The sequence below is a fragment of the Salmo salar genome, chromosome 15 (assembly GCF_965601325.2).
Source record: "Salmo salar chromosome 15, fSalSal1, whole genome shotgun sequence".
Taxonomy (NCBI): Eukaryota; Metazoa; Chordata; class Actinopteri; order Salmoniformes; family Salmonidae; genus Salmo; species Salmo salar.
The window spans coordinates 91,063,768-91,083,918 of NC_138305.1; the positions used below are offsets into that span (position 1 = coordinate 91,063,768).

Here is a 20,151-nt window from a genome sequence, read left to right on the forward strand (position 1 = left end):
TCATAAATCACTACCTACTTAATTGTTTTTATTTAACTAGGCAACTCGGTTAAGAACTAATTCTTATTTACAATGATGGCCTACCGGGAAGAGTGGGTGAACTGCCTTGTTCATGGACAGAGTGACAGATGTTTACCTTGTCGGCTCGGGGATTCGATCCTGCAACCTTTCGGTTACTGGCCCAACGCTCTAACCACTAGACTACCTGCCTCCCCATAATAGGATTTAGGCTGGTGTTGGAGACTTTTTTTTAAATGAAGTACAAAGAAAAAGCTATGTTGTCCAGTCCTAGGGACCTCATTCAGTATCACACCTACAATCAGTCTCAGGAATAATACCTGTTCCAAGAGCATCACGTCCCAGGGACATCATGATCATGGGTGGCAGAAATTGCGTTTAGCCATTAGATGGTGCTGTTGATTACATTGTAAAACAGGGTTTAGAAAGCCCAATGATGGAGCTGTGTTCATCATCCATCACATTTGCAGTCAAGAAGACGTCAATATAAGACAGAAGATCGCGTCACTGCAAGGACACTTTTTAATATGTCAGAAGCAATAAATATTCACATCTCAATTCTCTATTCTTTCAGTTTACACTTACTACATACACAAATTAAATTCTTAGGATCATACTTGTTGTATGTTTAAAATAATATCAATTAGTGCTCTGACATACAAACATTTCAGTACTCTAATTTATTATCTAACCTTCAGTCTAAAATAAAAATAATTAAATCGGACCAAAGTCCCCCTGCTCCTCTTTCTTTCTCACACACGCAGGCATGCACGCTCACACGCGCACAGGCACACACCTTAATAACAAAATGGAAATATTTATTTCCAAAGTTATTAAGTATTTGTAATATAATATGTACATTCATATTTATACAGTACAATCCATTCAATAAGTGCAGATATATTCATGCAAGAGGGGTCACAAAGGTACAATACAGAGGAAATTAGACAGGAAGTAGCCAACACAAAGCTTCAACATTAACCACCCCTAAAACCTCTTATTTTTCCCTGACTACACATACTCTTATTCTGGATTTTAAAGTTAATCTGTCTCTTAGTTTTAACAAGTATTGTCTAACATTTCTAACTACATCTTACATCCTAAAATTTAATTATTTCCTTTTGTCCCTTCCTTTGTCCCTTCTTCAACCTAGCATTGTTCTAACACAGTGCAATAGAAGGACAGAGAGAGGAGGTTAAAAAGTGGGTCGACAGAGATGATAGAGGAGAAGATGAGCAAACTTGTTTGATCTAATGACAAGCACATTCAGTAAGGTTGCTGGGGTGAAGGGTATTTGGGTGGTGGTGAGTTCTCTGAGGACTGGCAAGGGGGTATGGGAGGAGCGTTTTTAAAAGAATGCAATTTCTGACTTTAAGACACCACGTGTGCAAAATCACAAAACTGCATTACAAAGCGTGCTTGTTCAAAGACATAAACTGTCCAAACACACGCCATGTGAGAAACTCAACAAGACCTGATGCTTGTAAGCGAGTCTCCTGATAATAGAGAGAACACAAACGGCAGGGTCACCAATTAAATTAGGGTCATTGTATATGACCAGCTCAAAGGTCAAAGCCCTTAAGAGGATATTTCGAAGGGGTCTGGAAAGAGTTGATTCAAAACACATAAGACTACATAAACATAATTTAAAATGGTCCCCTATCTGTTAAGGTGAATTTAGACTCCAATGACCCCATTTTTAGACACTGTGCCACTGCAAGTTCAGAAAAAAGGGAGGGAGATAGAGAGGGTACACAACTATATTATAACAAAAAGTTATAAATATGAACTAATATTTTCAACAATCAATAATAATAACTGATAATAGAAGTTATCGATGGCAATCATCATAGAGAACAAAAAGAAATCACACTTTATAACACCCTCGTTACATATCAAAAGTATGAGGGAATTAATACATGTGTATATATCCTCTGTATAATCATTTATAATCAAACATCTAATCAATCAATCAATCAATTATTTATATATAATTAATCACTGGATCAAAACAGTTATGTTATTAGACAATATTCATCATACTCATAGCAAGTATATATGTAACATTTATTCAACAGCAAAAAAAGCTTAAAAACATTCAAAAATATGATTTGTAGTATCATTAATCCACACACCCCATAGGGAATGCATGTAAATCTTATGAAATCAGATGACTTCTCTTAACATGTAGAAGACCATAGAGCATAAGACTGCTATTGAACCGTGCAATAGTCATAAAAGTTTAAGACAAAGCAACATTTCTCTGAGGTCTACATTCAAAAAGGATACCTTTCAGTGATGAAGACCTGCCATGGAAATTAACAAAGACATTAAGCTGAATAAATTATTGCAAAGTCAAGGGACATTTTTTGCAACTATCCTCAATGGCTGTTTACAATGCACAACCCTGCTGGAATGTATTTAGTGTTGAAGACTTTTTCAGCTCCAGGTGGGTGGGGTTGGTCTTTCTATTGGTCAGCATTATCCTAATCTCGACGACAGAGAACCAAATCTTGGTTGCTTCCTTCATTACGAGAGACTAGATTTGTCCAATTAATAACGTTGCACAATTACATGTTGGTACCTGTGTTTAAAACAGTTTCAAGCTCATGTCTTGGCAGTGTCCAGAGTTTCCAATAATAGTTCAGACAGTGAAACACTGGTTTACAGGCCCTCTACTGTACATTTACTACTAGCATCCGTTCTATGGCTATAGAAATGATTAATTGTGTGTGTGTGATACTTTTTCCTGCCTGCTGCCAACTTCAGAAATCTACCTCATTGCTCCTACCTGTGACTTTCCCTTATAAGTGTGTGCTGAGAGCTTATAGAATACACCTGAGAAACTGCAACGCAAACTCTATACAACTGCAGTATACACTCACGGGCCAGTTTATTAGGTACACCACCCGTTCACAAAAATTGATCGTTTCTACAGAGAGTGAGTCACGTGGCTGTGGTTTGCTCTATAAAGTAGGCAGACAGGCATCGAGGCATTTGGTTACTGTTCGATTGAACAGAATGGGCAAAACGAGTGATCTAAGTGACTTTGAGCATGGTATGATCGGCACGTCGGACCCAGTATCTCAGAAACGGCTGCCCTCGTGGGCTTTTCATGCACTAAAGTGTCTAGGGTTTACAGAGAATGGTGCAAAAACATCCAGTTAGCGGCAGTCCTCTGGGCGAAAACTAGTTGATGAGAGAGGTCGAAGGAGAATGGCAAGCTAACAGACAGACAAATAACGGCGCTGTACAATAGTGGTGTGTAGAACGGCATCTCGGAATGCACAACTCTGTCACGGATGGGCTACTGCAGCAGACAACCACACCAGGTTCCACTCCTATCAGCTAAAAACAACAAGAAGTGGCTCCAGTGAGAACGCGATCACCAACACTGGACAATTGAGGAGTGGAAAAACATTGCCTGGTCCGACGAATCCCAATTCCTGTTGCATCATACCTAGGATAGGATAAAGTAATCCTTCTAACCCCCCCCCCCTTAAAAGATTTAGATGCACTATTGTAAAGTGGTTGTTCCACTGGATATTATAAGGTGATTGCACCAATTTGTAAGTCGCTCTGGATAAGAGCGTCTGCTAAATGACTTAAATGTAAATCATGTTGATGGCAGAGTCAGGATTTGGCGTAAGCAGCATGAGCCCATGGATCCATCCTGCCTGGTGTCAACGGTACAGGCTGGTGGCAGTGGTGTTAGGTCCCTTGATACTAACTGAGCAACGACTGAACACCACAGTATATCTGAACATTGTTGCTGACCAAACCCAATGTACCGCCGTCCAATCTGCAGCAACTGCGTGATGCCAAATGTTCCCTGTGGAACATTTCCGACACCTTGTAGAATCCATGCCCTGAAGAATTCAGGCTGTTCTGGAGGCAAAGTGGGGTCCGACCCGGTACTAGATGGGTGTACCTAATAAACTGACCACGGAGTGTATGTGTTATATGCATGATTGCGCTAGCCTTTGCCTATACTATATACAAACATATTTGTGTGCATACATGTGGGCGTTTCTTGCTTTATGTGTGTTGATTCTGCCTGTGTGTGCTTGTGTGTCCTGTACTGTATGTGTGAAGGTATGTTTGTATGTTCAGGTATATGCATGCTATCCAGCTCCAACTATCTCTTCTGGTCTCTCTGTCTACATGTGTGGGAAGCGGAGATGAAAGTAGCAGAGGCGAAATAAGTTGCGTTTCTTTTTGTCACTGGCGCTGTTGTTACTGCTGCTGCTGTCCTGCTCACCTCTACTAGCCCTGGCTCTATCCCTGGCCCTAGCTCTGCCCACTTCCTCCATCGTGCCCTCTGACCTCTGCCCTCTGTGCCCCCACGTTCTGTTCCTCACACTACCGTGCTGATCCGGTTGATAGGTTTGGATTTGGAGCTGACCCCTGTGCCAGTCGCCCCAGCCCCCGTCACCTGGGGCCCCTGCTGAGGCTGCCCGGGGTGCTGGGGGGGGTGAGGGCAGAGAGGCGTAAGAGGGGTAAGGGGGATAGAAGGGGGGGGTAAAGGGGAGTGGGGGGGGGGAGGGGGGATGGAAGAGAGAGGAGGGTACTGGGGCTGATACTGGGCGGCGGACGTAGCGTGATGGGCGTTGACGGAGGCGGGCGGCTGCTGGTGCTGATGTTGGTGGGGCAGCGTGCCAAAAATGAAGTGAGACTGATGTGGGTGGGCGGTGGGGTGTGGCGCGGCACTGAGTGGGTGCCCGGGGTGGGTGTGGGAGTGTGCGTGGGGGTGCGGGTGGGAGTGAGACAAAGTCAGAGGAGGTTTGCTTGGCACAGCGCACCCCCTGATAGATTGTGGGGTCTGCGTGTGGTACAGGGCGAACTGGGGGTTCTGGGAATGTTGGGAGTGAGGAGAAAGGGGGGGAGGACAGCCCACAGCTATGTTGCCGTAGCGACCCTGCATGCCATGCTGGGAAAACTGGGAGAGATGGGCCAGCTGCTGGAGCTGGGCGTGAGGGGGGCCAAAAGGAGGGCGACAGGGGAGCGGCCCTCTCTGAAGGATATGAGGGGGCACGCCCCCTCCTGGCAAGGGAGGAGGGCCAGCTTGGACGTGGTAGCGATGGTGATGGTAGTAGGGGGGAGGGGGCTGCACGGCGGCCGTGTGGCAGTACTGAGCATGCAGGGCCTGGATCTTGGAAGGGCCCCCCTCTGACTGGCACAGAGATGATGGGGAGTGAGGAGGGGGCCCTCCCGTAGTGGGTGGGGGGACAGGGGCGGGGTAGGGTGGCCCCGGTGGTATAAGGGGACTTGGCGGTTTGGCGCGTTTGCTGCCGAATAGAGAGCCCAGGAAGGAGCCCGTATTGCCCCCCCCAGGGCCGCTCCCCACCCCTGCTCTCTCTACACTGCTGGGAACCCCCCCAACTCCCATCCCAGCAGCGGTCTGTTGTTGCCCCGGCCCACCCCCCACCCCTGTTCCGGGGCTCAGGATGGGGCGATGCGGCCGGTAGTCTTCTGTAGGGTAGCAGCCTGGGATCACGCCCGGAACCGGGTAACACTGGTGGGGCCGGGGGCTGCTAATGATGGAACCCTGAGGAAGTGGAAGGACAGTTGAGGAGGAGCTCTGCAAACATATGACATCATATCACAAATCACTGGAACACTGCAATGAGTATGTCAGGTTACAAACACCACAACACCTGCACATCAACAACAAACCATTGAAACAAACAAACAATGCAAGAATGGAGAAGAACAAGAGTTGAGAACAAAAACATGCACAGGCAGGTGTGAGAGCCCAGAGGCATGGTTATACAAAGCACATTCCAGAACACACGCATACACACGTCAATCACACACGTCAGTCACACACGTCAGTCACACACGTCAGTCACACACGTCAGTCACACACGTCAGTCACACACGTCAGTCACACACGTCAGTCACACACGTCAATCACATACGTCAGTCACACACGTCAGTCACACACGTCAGTCACACACGTCAGTCACACAGAGAACATGCTAATGATGGGTCAGGGTCAAAGACGAGGGGAATGACTTCACATTTATGGCTCTATTAAATTAATGTACTGAGATGGCTGTGCTTGAGGGGCAGGTATTAAAGGGGCAGGTGCACAATTCAGTTAGTCCATTCCGACTTACTTCCATGGTACTGTCGAGGGAGCCAACACTGTTACTGCGACCACGTTTCCCTGCACCCAGCCAGGAAGAGGCAGGTTGCGGAAGAGGGGAAATACAGTAACAGAATGTTTCCGAGTGAGCTTGCAGAGATGCAGCAGATACTGTGTATTCATGTGCCAGAGGAAATAGAACACGATGCAAACAGGAAGCGAAGCAAGGAAAAATCTAAAGCAGTCCCATGGGTAGGGTACCCTCTCAGTGTCTAGACTATAGTGTCTGAAGAATTTCAGTTCATTCTTATAAAGAACCCAGTCAGTCAGTAAAAATAGCATATCTATCAACCGGCAGGATTAGTGAGAGTATTTTATTAGAATAAGGCACCATTTTCAAGAGAGAGTGGTTTGTGTGTGTGTGTGTGTGTGTGTGTGTGTGTCTCACCTCCGTCTGATAGATCTCGGAGAGATGAGCTGAGTGCGGAGCGTTTCAGTCCCTCTCCCGCAGAGTAGTTGTCATCTAGACTGGGCCTTCCCAGGGTGCCGTTCACCACCTCACCCTTCACCCCCACTCCGCCTCCAACCAAGCCGGTCAGCAGGCCAGTCCTCATCACCCCTTTCTGCTTCTCCAACTCAGCTACGGATTGAAGGAGAGAGAGGGAGAGATCGAGAGAAAGAGAGAGAGATTGACAATATAAGTAGTTAAAAGCAATACTCCCACATCACTGCCTGTTTTCCTGTAATTCACTTACAGGTGGATTGGGTAAGATACAGGAAAGCAATAGTCACTCTGTTACTTCATCGAGTCACACACCAATACGCCCACACACAGCCGTAGTTCCCCATAATGACCAACAGGGGGAGGTGTACTCACACTCTACTCTGTACTTCTCCATCTCCTGCACCTCAGCTATACTCTCTCTCAGGTCACTGACAAAGCGGGTGCGGTCCTGCTGACTGGGCGCCATGAACACGATAAGGACCTTACTGTCCCCACCCAACACTGCTGAGGTCAGGCGGATACCGTGGAGGTAGTCTGGGTGACAGACAGAGAGGAACATAAAAACACAACATTTATCGTATGGCTGTTAACTTTATGACCTATGATGACAGGCATAGACATATAGATACACACACACAGAGTGAAGGGAGCGAAAGGGAATCCTAGTGTACAGAGGAGACAGTTAATGTAGTATCTAGATGGATGGTTGAGTTGTGTGAAGAATATGAGGAGCAGGCAGAGGTGGGAACAGGGTCTCACAGGAGTTCTGGAACATGTGGACTTGCATCTCCACTAGAGGGAAGGACTGTCTGAAACTGTACGTCACAGAAGTCTTCTTCTTCTGGAAAATCTTAGTTACCTGAGGAAGCAAATGGAGAAGATATGGTTGTTTAGGTAGGGGAAAAGAGGAAATCACTCTTACATATTTCTATATTGTTTAGGATAGCCTGGTGGTCTCCAACTCTACATAGCCATAGTAGGACGCTCTCATAGGAATTCCCATTGTTATGAGGACGTGTTACAGGAAGCCTTACCACCAGCAGGTCATTAAACAGGAAGACCTCCCGTTGGTGAACTCCTGTCCTCTGGGGTCGGTTGGGGTCAGGCACCTCATAGAGCTGACAGCAGCATACCAGCCTGCGGTGTGGCAGAGACATCACCTACACAAAACACAAAAAGAAAACGAGTTTAGTATTAAATCTCCTTAAGGCTGAGCAGTAACACAAAGAATGTACTAGTATTACAGCTTGTCAAAGCTGTAACACATAGCAACAAGAGCCAGTACTACACAGCTCCTCGCAGGCTAAACAGGGAAATGACACGGGGCTACAGTTACATTTCAAGCCCAGACAACTCACAGGCTTTTTGCCTACTATGACTCTCTCCACTGCCTGCACTTGGGACACGTGGTCATCATTGGTCCTTAGCTCCCACTTCTGGATGCGCTGGTAGATCCCAACCAATAAATCCCTGGGAATGTCCTGGCCGTTGTCCACTCCTAGAAGACATGCAGAGAAAGAGACAGGCTGTTATGTGTTCATGTATAAATGCACCTACATCAATCTATTTCCTGCTGTATTATGTTGCTCATTTGATTGAAAGGCCCAAGACTTGCATTATCTGGGAGGCATGAGTCATGACCCAGAACTCATACAAGCCAAAAGGATGAGACAAACGCAGTGGCAATAGTCATAATTTATCCCAGTACCCTGCTAATTTATAGTCTGGGTGGCAGCCTGAGAATTGTATTTCTCACAACACCAGGGGGAGCCATATGCTAAGTTTAATGTTACATTATTATTTTGTTTGTGCGCATGTGTATGGATGTGTTTGTTCCAACCGCACCTCTGAGGTTCTTGATGAAGTCCTCTATCTTCATCTTCCTCTCTGCCTTAACGTTGGGGCTGTACATATCCGTGTTGAGGAGGATGATGGCGAAGGCCAGGATGAAGATTGTGTCTGGATTCTGGAACTGGCGGACCAGCGTTGGGTTACACACACAGTACCGCTGACTGGGAGAAAGAAGAATATGTTATAAAATCTTAAGAGAGATTTCCAAAAACAACACACATTCTCTATCACTCTAACAATGTAGTAGAACCATGAGTTTGGCAAAGCAGGACTATTGTACACGTTAACAGGAATACATTGTAAACACACCTGAAAGCCTCTATGAGCCTCTCTACTTTCTGGGCTTCTCCTTGAACTCTGATCTGGGCCTGGAACTTCCTCAGAGCATCGTCCAGGTCCATCCCAGAGAAATCCATCTCGTCCACCACACAACTACAACACACACAGGAGACACAGTCAACACTGTAACAGTAGCCTCCCCAAGGACTTTTTTAAACCCCCCTCCCCACGTCTCGGAGGACAACATTTTGACATTTCTGTTTTATATTTTTGTTTTCAAAGCTTTTTGCCACACAAACATTTTACTAACATTTTACATACATTTACATGGTACTTTTTTTATATACATTGAATTTGGATAGATGGATCATACCATGTGTACACTATACATAGTGTTATCAGTCATAACTATTCCAGATTCCCTCAGCTTCTCTCAGCCCATCCCATCTATCTCCTTAGGCCACCTCTTTTGATTTCCATGCATTCATCTTTTTCAACTGTGTTATGATGTTTTACATATGTTTGAAGCTTTCTAATCGCATAGTATCCACAGATTGTAATTTAAAGATTTATATTTTTGCTAAGAGTATTATTATATTGTTGATTGATTGACTATGGCTTTCCAAATCTCCCAGCAGTGCTATTTATAGATTTTTGTTCAGCCATTCCTGAACCTGTGACCAGAAACAAGCTACCTGGGAGCAATATCAGAATAAATGATCTAGAATCTGCAAAGCTGAGATGGTTTTAAGCCCAATATATACAGTGCATTCAGAAAGTAGTCAGAACCCTCGACTTTTTCCACATTTTATTACGTTACAGCCTTATTCTAAAATGGATAAAATAATTTTTTCCCCTCATCAATCTACACACAATACCCCATAATGACAAAGCGAAAACAGTTTAAAAAAAATACATTTTTACAAATGTATTAAAAATAAAAAACAGAAATACTCTAGGGAAGGGTACCAAAAAATGTCTGCAGCACTGAAGGTCCCCTAGAACACAGTGGCCTCCATCATTCTTAAATGGAAGAAGTTTGGAACCACCAAAACTCTTCCTAGAGCTGGCCGCCCGGCCAAACTAAGCAATCAGGGGAGAAGGGCCTCTGTCAGGGACGTGACCAAGAACCCCATGGTCACTCTGGCAGAGCTCCAGAGTTCCTATGTGGAGATGGGAGAACCTTCCAGAAGGACAACCATCTCTGCAGCACTCCACCAATCAGGCCTTTATAGTAGAATGGCCAGATGGAAGCAACTCCTCAGTAAAAGGCACATGACAGCCCGCTTGGAGTTTGCCAAAAGGCACCTAAAGGACCATGAGAAACAAGATTCTCTGGTCTGATGAAACCAAGATTGATCTCTTTGACCTGAATGCAAAACGCCACGTCTGGAGGAAACCTGGCACCATCCCTATGATGAAGCATGCTGGTGGCAGCATCATGCTGTGGGGATGTTTTTCAGCGGCAGGGACTGGGAGACTAGTCAGGATTGAGGGAAAGATGAATGGAGCAAAATATAGAGAGATCCTTGATGAAAACCTGCTCCAGAGTGCTAAGGACCTCAAACTGGGGCGAAGGTTCACCTTCCAACAGGGCAACGACCCTAAGCACACAGCCAAGACAACGCAGGAGTGGCTTCGGGACAAGTCTCTGAATGTCCTTCAGTGGCCCAGCCAGATCCCGGACTTGAACCCGATTGAATATCTCTGCAGAGACCTGAAAATAGCTGTGCAGCCTGACAGAGCTTGAGAGGCTCTGCATAGAAGAATGGGAGAAACTCCCCAAATACAGGTGTGCCAAGCTTGTAGCGTCGTACCCAAGAAGATTTGAGGCTGTAATCGCTGCCAAAGGTGCTTAAACAAAGTACTGAGTAAAGGGTCTGAATAGTTATGTAAATGTAATATTTCTGTTTTTTTTATTTTTAATACATTTGCAAAAACTTCTAAAAACCTGTTTTTGCTTTGTCATTATGGGGTATTGTGTGTTGATTGATGAGGAAAAAAAATCTATTTTAGCATAAGGCTGTAACATAACAAAATGTGGAAAAAGTTAAGGGGTCTGAATACTTTCCGAATGCACTGTATCAGTAAGAACCTTAACTACCAGTAATACCCTAAAATTAGGAAATATCACAGGATAAAAATAAAATGAAAGGATAGAATATCCTTTAGTATCCCCTCTAAATTAAGGATTTAGTAATCCCCTGTTATCCCCTGTTACTGTATATTCCCATTCTGAATTATACCCCTTTACCTCTCTCCCTCCCTCATTCCCAGACTTACTCCAGTACGTCCTTGTTGAACTGTTTTTGCCGGTTACCAAGGAATTCTCCAATCATCTGTCTGCTCAGGCCCTTCCTCTCCAGGATGAAGCGAGCGATCCCAACCGGAGTGTCGGACACAAAGCCTCTCTCGATCAGGTACTGGATCCCTTTCTCTGGCTTCCTGAGAACCACAGAGACCAATCAGAAAATGACAAGACTCCCCAGACGCTATATCCTACTTGTCCTATTTTGAAGGTTTTACTTTCAATGATTGGGATACGTGGCTGTTTGTTTTAAGTAGTTTATTTAGTAAAATATGAATGGATTGCAAATGTCTTACTTGTTGAATAGGTTGAGTCCGATGCGGTACTGGCGTCTTTGCACCACGTCGTTGTTGAATGGCGGTGAGTCCCAGCTGTGTCTACTCTCCCTCTGGTAGGTCTGCTTGCCCAGGGGGGGTAGGGGCTCCCTCAGGCTGTCCTGAGACGAGGAGCCAGAGCTGCAGTTCACCGTCTCGTTGGAGTTGGTGGTGGAGTTGAGAGAGTCGTTGTCCCCGTCAGACAGACAGGGCTGTTCTAGGCCACCAGGGGGCAGCGCAGCAGAGGAGGAGGAGGACAGGGGGGTGGTGGGGGGCTGCTGGGGGGAGGACGAGGACGAGGGGGTGTCTGGGTACTGGTGGTGGTGAGGGTGGTGGTGATGGTGGTGTGCCACGTGATGGGGGATGTGAGTGGGCAGGGGGGGGCCCCGGCCAGGGGCGCGGGTCTGGCCCTGCGCTGCTGCTGTGGAGACAGGGCGGGGAGTGTTAGGGGAGTGTTTCAGGGTTCCCTGAGGAGAGCCTGCTCCTCCTGCTGGCTCCTGCTCATAGATCTGTCTGCTGAGGGAGCCACGGTCTGAACGGTCGCTAGTGTCCACGGAGCTGTCGCTGGGGGGCTCGATGGTGAGCAGGGGCAGGTGGGCGCCCCTTAGACGGTAGTCTCGACACTCCGTGCAGGGGGTGCTGCGACGGCTGTTACTACTACCCCCTCCCTCAGTATCCCTGCTGTCCTCACGGCCCCCCACGCCCCCCCTGGGGCCCCAGTACTCTGTGTCTGTGCTGCTGGGGGCCCGGTCCAGAGACAGGGGCGAGGAGGGCATGCAGTCATCCATGTATAGAGTGACATCACTGTAGGAGGTTGCTGTGCTGTCTCCATGCATGCTGAGGCTTCCACCACCTCCTCGAGATCTCTCACCCAGGCCTCTGCGGGATGAGGGGTTACTGCTGCTGCTCCACACACACTCCCCAAAGTCATCACTGATGCCTCCGCCCTCCCTGCTACCCTCTTGGGAGTCATCCCGCCCTCCACGGCAGGTCAGGGCGTCATCTATGGAGTCAGCCAGGGACTTTACCTGTACATGGTGAGAGGAAGCTCAGTACAGTTATTAGGTACAGATACTCAACCGGCAGTGTGACAAAACAAAGACTCAAACAGGAATAGAATTGAATAGAATCTCCAATTGAGGATTATTTGAACCAGCCACCCGATTCAACATATTACTGCTGTAGTTAAAGAACCAGCTGTCTGACTGACCTGTTTGGAGAAGGAGTCTTCTAGGTGTGTGTAGTCTCCTGTCCGCTCTGTGTCAGGTGAATGAGGAGGACCGATACCCACACTGTGTGTGAAGTTTGTCTGTGTTCCGGCCCCCTGCTGCTGCGCCTGGCGGTCGTCAAATGAGTACTGCAGCCGCATGTTGGACAGGATGATGCGTCGCGTCATGCGGCTCTCGGACGCCGAGTTGCGGAGGCGCTCAAAGTTCTTGTTCATACGGTACTGGCGGAAGGCCGTCTGGATGGTCCGGGCTGCTCTGCGGCTCACGAAGGAGCCACCGTACTTTCTCTCCAACATCTCCACCTGACAGAGGAGACAGAACAGGGGACAGAGCAGTTATAGACAGGGATACCACAACACTCACTGCCAGTAAAGTAATGCATGTTGTCACGCTTGTTCCTTCTCTTTCACAGTTCAAACCATAGTGTATATACTCTAACCACACCTCAGGGCAGGCCTACATGTACCTTCTTGTCCTGTAGGTCTGTGGAGAGCTCATAGCTGTCAGAGAGACTGGCCTTACACCTCTTGTTCTCCTCCTCCTCTTGCTTGCGGAGGGCCAGACTGGCAGGCTGATGACGTGTTCGCAGGGCCCAGGCAAGGCTGGCCGAGCTGGGAGGGGCCACACACGGAAGCCCCCGGGGGCCTGGAGGACCAGGACACCTGCTGTTGTCACTGTAGCGCTCGGTGCCACGCAGGTACGCTGTGGTCTGGCTGTAAGGGCCGTCTATGTGGGGCCCTGGCGGTTCCACACATCGGGTTTCTGCTTCCACACTGGGTACAGAAGAATGAATGAGAGGGGAAAGGGCTTGATGAAAACATACTTTACTGCAGTAATCCCCAGCCCCAAACAATCTCCAGTCCCAAACACAGATGTATTGTCACTAACTTCTCCTGCTGGATCTCATGATGGAAGAGGACCAAACTTACACACACACACATTCACACACTCAAACTGGAACTTTGTACTTAGCTTCTCACCACAACAAAGATCATAATTGACTCCAGCTATTCTACATAGGTCATTTTATGTGCAGCAACCCTTTCAGTCACAACGATGGTAATAAAACAACATGTGATCAAAGCTACAGGCTGGATTAGCATGACCCATTCCACCAAAACAATGTTCCTTCCACTGGAGCTGACAGAATCGGGAAGTTTCCTGCCTTGTGAACCAAAGTCCTGCAGGTGACAGGGTCTCTGCCCTTTCTCTCTCTCTCTCTACCCTCTCTCTCTCTTTTGTCCTCTCTCTCTCTCTTTCTGTCTCTTTCTTTCCTTCTTTCCAGGCCGGACAAACTCCCTGTGCTATTAATGTACTACTTACTGTGTTTCAGTGCCCTTGTTCAGACATCTCTCTCTCTCTCTATTTCTTTGTCTTTTTAGCAGCGAGTCTCTCTCTCTTTCTGTCTCACATTCTCTCTCTGTCATACAGGAAGATAACAAGTATTTTCACATTGGGGCAGTCATTAGCCATAAATACACTCCACTGTCACATGCCACTAACTCCATACCTGACCGGAAAGACCCGGTCTTTACAATAAGTTCACACGCATGGACACACAGGACTGTACTATTGACAAATACAGTAGATTATGAAACAAACACTTATACATATAAACGTTAACATCTCCCACTAGGCCTGTACAGTACTACAACATACACGTGTCTGATGTAACCTACATAATGACCTACTGTTCAAAATAACTAGAGATAGGCATGTAGAAACAGAAACAGCCTCATATACAGTAAAGCCCAACAGTCGTCTCAGGCCTGATCTTCCAGGTAATCCAACAGCTACTCCACTGTCCTGCTCTCTATCCCATGTAGCAACAGTCAGCCAGTCCAGTCAGCCAGGCAGTCAATGAGTAACCATTTCACCACAGTCATATGCTCCTGCCTTGACTTCCTTCCCTTGCCATACCCCCTCTGTCCAGGCGCTGCCCTCTGGTTCTTTCTCCCTCCCTGAAGAAAACATAATGACAGAGCAGAGGCACAAGGAAACTAAAACTGGCAGTGTGCAAATGTATGTGGTGAAAGCTATATTCAGACTATGAGGCAGGCAAACGTCATTGTAAAATACCTAAGTGGTTACAACACGTTCTGTAGGAATAGGGTACAACAATTTGGAAAGATATGTTCTTTCTCTCTCTTTTTGGTCCTCCCTTTTTCTTGTTTATCTTATTCTCTTCCCCTGAGAAGCAGTGATTTCCTGTGTTGGTGTGGAGCTGACAGAAAATATTTGACAGGAAGGAACACTTTGGAGGACTATGGAAACAGAACACCAATGATCCTTACACAGCCACAGTAGACACATTAGTTGAAGTTGAGAGTACTATGTTATTTGTGCAATAGCAACAGAGTGTTGATGTTACAACACCTTAGCAATCAGAACATCACAGGAGAGGAAGCTGTGTACCCACGTCATAGGGGTTTTTAACAGCATTTCCTGTACCGAGAAATGGTAGTGGCCAATAAGTGTACATCAGTTACATTTGTACTATACTTCACATTGATGTACATTGTGTTTGGACTATTAGAGGTACTGCATTGATGTACATCAAATCAAATTGTATTTGTCACATGTGCCGAATACAATAGGTGTAGACCTTACAGTGAAATGTTTACTTACAAGCCCTTAACCAACAATGCTTTAAGAAGATAAGAAAAATAAGTCCTCTACTGGCAGCTTCATTAAATAGTACCCACAAAACACTAGTCTCAGCGTCAACAGTGAAGAGGCGACTCTGGGATGCTGGCCTTCTAGGCAGAGTTGCAAAGAAAAAGTAATATCTCAGATTGGCCAATAAAAAGAAAAGATTAAGATGGGCAAAATAATACTGGACAGAGGAACTCTGCCTAGAAGGCCAGCATCCTGGAGTCGCCTCTTCACTGTTGACATTGAGACTGGTGTTTTGCGGGTACTATTTAATGAAGCTGCCAGTTGAGGACTTGTGAGGCATCTCTTTCTCAAACTAGACACTCTAATGTACTTGTCCTCTTGCTTAGTTTTGCACCGGGGCCTCCCATTCCTCTTTCTATTCTGGTTAGAGACAGTTTGCGTTGTTCTGTGAAGGGAGTAGTACACAGCGTTGTACAAGATCTTAATTTTCTTGGCAAATTCTCGCTTGGAATAGCCTTAATTTCTCAGAACAATAATAGACTGATGAGTTTCAGAAGAAAGTACATTGTTTCTGGCCATTTTGAGCCTGTAATCGAACCCACAAATGCTGATGCTCCAGAAAGTCAACTAGTCTAAAGGAGACCAGTTTTATTGCTTCTTTAATTAACACAACAGTTTTCAGCTGTGCTAACATAATTGCAAAAGTGTTTCTAATGATCAATTAGCCTTTTAAAATGATAAACTTGGATTAGCTAACACAACATGCCATTGGTACACAGGAGTGATGGTTGCTGATAATGGGCCTCTGTACGCATATGTAGATATTCCATAAAAAATCAGCCGTTTCCAGCTACAATAGTCATTTACAACTGTTGCGTCAAAAGACAGGTATTCATATTCAAGGCGTTCAGATTTTCAACTGATTTCAAAGATAAAACACCAGCAGGGGGCGAAAGAGTGTATGCATTGTGGAACCCATCATTAGCTTGTGTTTCCCTGGGGAACATATATACTGGTGCACCTTTGTGATAGCAGGTGGTGAAATGTTTGGTGGAAAAGCATTTCACTGGAAGTCCTTCACGGAAGAGGAGACTCTCATCCATACACATTCAGCTCATTTAGGATTCTGGAGACTCAACCGGTAGGCACATGGACATTGTTGTGTAAAATTGTGGCCAGTTAGGTGTTTATTTGTGTTGAGAATTGAGACCAATTGTCTAATTTAGTATATAGTATAATTTAGATAATATGACTACATTAAGATTATATATTTAATTTGAAATGACCTTACTTGAAATAATGTATATTTCTTTTTGTGTTTTGCCTTTAAAGGTTATCAACCTAACTAACTAACTAAAGAACTAATTAACTAACTAACTGACTAAAGAAATAAAAAAAGTCAGAAGACAATTGAGTTGTCCCTTGCGTCCTTCAGTCCTTAAAGGCCTTTTTCAAGTTTGGGCAAAGAGCTGCAGTGTGAACCATACACAACTTGACAGTTGATAACCGCGTGGCAGTGAAGACAAAAGGATTAAAGGCCTGAAGTCAGGAAAGCTGTCGTCGCAGAGAGGAATATTGACTGACATCTCAACATGGCGGAGGAAGCTCTTGGAATAACAGTGAAGGAGCTGAAGCAAAAAAGAACTTTAGCTAAAAGCACTTTTACCAAGCAGGCAAACTTCCTCAGCAGAGTCGCAAAGCACATGACTAAAAGAGAACTACAAGAGGGGTTCAAGAAGCTCAAGTCGGAGGCGAGGACGGTCAGTGAGACAAATGACGAGTACAGGGCTGGCCTTCTGGCAGACATTGAAGCTGGAACCGATGAGGGTGAAGAAGCTGAACTGAGCAAGGAGAAGCAGACTGAAGTTGAGAAGACGTTCCAAGAATGCGAAGCACGATTGGATGAGGTCAGGGAGATGGTCCAGTCCAATCTATGGCCTAGATATGGCGAAAATGAGGTGAAGTCTGCAATCCATGAAGCCGAGACAGCCTGTGATGGAGTTGCTCAGATACCCGTTACCGCTGTAAACAGAGATGGCTTTGAGCTACGGTGGGATAGTGTGAAAACACAAGTCCAAAATGCAATCGCAAGCCTAGCAGAGTGGGAGATGTGGATTCCGGTGGCAGAAAAGGAAAGGCTCGGAGGGAGAGTGAAGGATCTGAAGGCATTCGGCAACAACCTTGAAGCAAGGAGGGCAGGATTTCTCACAGCACAAAGAATTGCAGGAGACGAGAGAGACAGAGGGAGAGTGCCGCAGGTGCCCATGCCAGCTCCACAACCGACACTGAGGATAAAGCCAATCTGTCTTCCCAAGTTCAGTGGGTATAAAAGGAACTTCCATCGATGGAGAAGAGACTGGGAGAGTCTGCAAAAGCAGGGGGAACCAACAGGCTCAGTCGAAGTAAAGAGGATCCAACTCATTGACAGTATAGATGAGAGGATATGCAGAGGCCTCCGTTTGTCTTCCTACAACACTGCTGAGGACATGTTCAGGGTGCTGGAAAACAGATATGGAAACAAGTCTACAATTGCCTTGGAGATAATGGAGGATCTGGAGAAAATTCCTGCTTTAAGGGCAAATCAGCCTAGAAAAGTTATCGACATGATCCAAACTATAGAGAAGGCCCTGGATGACCTCACGGAGCTTGGAAACACAGGAGCCATCAACAACCCTCTAGTGATCAGATCCATAGAAAGCAAGTTACCTGACGACATCAAGAGAGAGTGGCTTGTCTTCATGGTTAATCCGAGGAATAATGTCACACCAGATAATCACTTTGAGAACCTTCTTAAATTCCTGAAAACACAAGAGGAAATTCTTGAAAAACTGGAGCAGCTGGGAGTGAGTGAAAGGCCAGAAAAGAGAAATGCTTGCATGGAGAGGAAATATGCGGTCCACAACGAAAGGAGGCTGTGTTGTGTGTGGTGATGAAAAGCACAGAGAAAATATATTCTTTTGCAAGCGTTTCAAGGAACTGAAGCCGGTGGAAAAGTTGGCTGCTGTAGAAAAGCTGGGGGCCTGCAAGAGGTGCTTGGTCTGTCATGGAGAAGATGATGAATGCAAAGAGGCATACCTGTGCAGGAACAGAAACTGTAAAAAAGACCACCATTTCTTTCTATGCCTGAAGGGAGACTTCAGGAGGAGTGACTCAGAAAGAAGACAATTCAATGTGAGAAGGCATACGCGGACTGAGGAGCAGGAAGAATTTGTATCTAAACTCTCCCCAGAGATGGCGGACAAATTCAAGAGAGCGTTCACCAACATCACCGCAAAGACAAACTGTGGTGAAAAGATCCAGCTTGGAGAGATTGTGTCAGGTGCAGTAGAAGAATTGCCAGTTATTCTAATGCTGCTCGAGGTAACTGCCAATGCAGGACAAAAAATTGGAACCCTGATCGACTTGGCATCAGACACAAATTATATCACCCACAGAGCTGCCAGGAGATTAAATCTTCGAAGTGAAAACATCACTTTAGTCGTCCATGGAGTTGGGGGGGATGGCCATGAAGGTTAAAACCAGAAGATATCTCCTCAGAGTGAGGGTCAAAATGCCTAGAGGCACAGAAAGAGCCCATGAGCTTGTCTGCTATGGTTTGAATGAAATTGCCAACATCCACAGAGTCATCAAACCTGAGCAACTCAAGAAGTTCTTCCCAGAAGTCAGTCTAGGAGATCTGAGGAGACCGGAGAGCATTGAGCTACTGATAAGCCACCGCGAAGGAAGACTTGCTCCGCAAAGAGTGAAGGTGATTGGAGACCTTGTCTTATGGGAGAGCCCGCTAGGAAAGATTGTTGGTGGAGCACATCCAGATCTGTTTGAAGAAGTCGATATGGCCGCGCACAGGTCTGGAACGCACTTTGCTCGATCCATGAGAGCAACCGCTGTCAAGTATCAAGAGATAATTAAAACACAAGAGTTCACAGCTGAAACCAAAAGCACAGTTGCTCGCAGAGAGTTCTTGGATTGGTGGAAATGGGATAGCATTGGAGCAGCTTGCGAACCGAAGTGTGGAGGATGCCGGTGCGGCAATTGTCAACCAGGAGGCAAGGAAATGACTCTGAGTGAGGAAAGGGAGCTGGAGATCATAAGGAAAGGCCTCACGTACATCAAAGCAGATGCTCACAGCGATGAACCGCACTGGGACACAAAATACCCCTGGATTCAAGATCCAAGTGCCCTTCCCTACAACAGGAGTGGGGTTGAAGCCACCTTCTTAAGAACAGAAAAACAACTCAAGAAAGAGCCAGAGTGGAAAATAGCATACACAGCTCAAGTGCATGAAATGGTGGAGAGAAGAGCAGCAAAGAAACTCACCAAAGAGATGATCGCCAGCTGGAAAGGACCAGTATGGTATGTCAGCCACTTGGTGGCGCCAAACCCACACTCTGTCACAACACCTGTGCGACTGGTATGGAACAACAGCCAGAAGTTTAGAGGGGTCAGCATGAATGACCTGCTGCTGAAAGGGCCTGATGTTCTCAATCCCATCCGAGCAGTACTACTCAGGTTCAGAAGAGGTGTCCATGCTGCTCTTGGCGACATCAGGAAGATGTACAATTCGGTGTGGTTAGAAAACCTGGAGATGCATCTCCACAGATTTCTCTGGAGAAACACTGAGGAGGAAGAGATTGAAGAGTATGCCATCACCAGAGTCAACATTGGCGATCGACCAGCAGGGTGCATTGCACAACTGGCCATGAGAGAGACAGAAAAACTGCCCATGTTCGCTCACCTGGAGGAGGAACGTAGGATCCTTGAAGAGGATGCCTATGTCGATGACATCCTGACTTCCCATAATGACTTACAAAAGCTGGACAAGGACACCAAAGGAGTTGAAGAGATCCTGAGGACAGGCGGATTTTTCCTCAAACCCTGGGTCCGGTCAGGCCAAAGTGGGAGGCAGGAGATCGTACCAGGAGAACAAGGAGCGGTGT

At 46.3% G+C, this 20,151-nt stretch overlaps 1 protein-coding gene across 4 annotated transcripts in view; it reads right to left on the reverse strand.

The window, feature by feature from the left end:
* Window positions 1-522: 522 nt before the first annotated feature.
* Window positions 523-20,151, reverse strand: part of LOC106572434 (IQ motif and SEC7 domain-containing protein 2) — an 82,286-nt gene continuing 62,657 nt past the window's right edge. For 2 of the 4 annotated variants that reach the window (XM_045696222.2, XM_082962149.1), the window contains exons 2-14: window positions 13,062-13,368; window positions 12,577-12,897; window positions 11,349-12,394; window positions 11,028-11,189; window positions 8,775-8,897; window positions 8,460-8,626; window positions 7,973-8,112; window positions 7,649-7,774; window positions 7,374-7,473; window positions 6,987-7,148; window positions 6,558-6,749; window positions 6,141-6,190; window positions 523-5,566 (exon numbers count right to left, since the gene is read on the reverse strand). In XM_045696222.2, coding sequence (XP_045552178.2) covers window positions 4,376-5,566; window positions 6,141-6,190; window positions 6,558-6,749; window positions 6,987-7,148; window positions 7,374-7,473; window positions 7,649-7,774; window positions 7,973-8,112; window positions 8,460-8,626; window positions 8,775-8,897; window positions 11,028-11,189; window positions 11,349-12,394; window positions 12,577-12,897; window positions 13,062-13,368 — 4,087 coding nt within the window. In that variant the 3' untranslated portion in view covers window positions 523-4,375. Of the gene's footprint in view, window positions 5,567-6,140; window positions 6,191-6,557; window positions 6,750-6,986; window positions 7,149-7,373; window positions 7,474-7,648; window positions 7,775-7,972; window positions 8,113-8,459; window positions 8,627-8,774; window positions 8,898-11,027; window positions 11,190-11,348; window positions 12,395-12,576; window positions 12,898-13,061; window positions 13,369-14,286; window positions 14,686-20,151 lie in introns of those variants that run through there. The other 2 variants (XM_082962148.1, XM_082962150.1) reach the window with 2 other exon arrangements.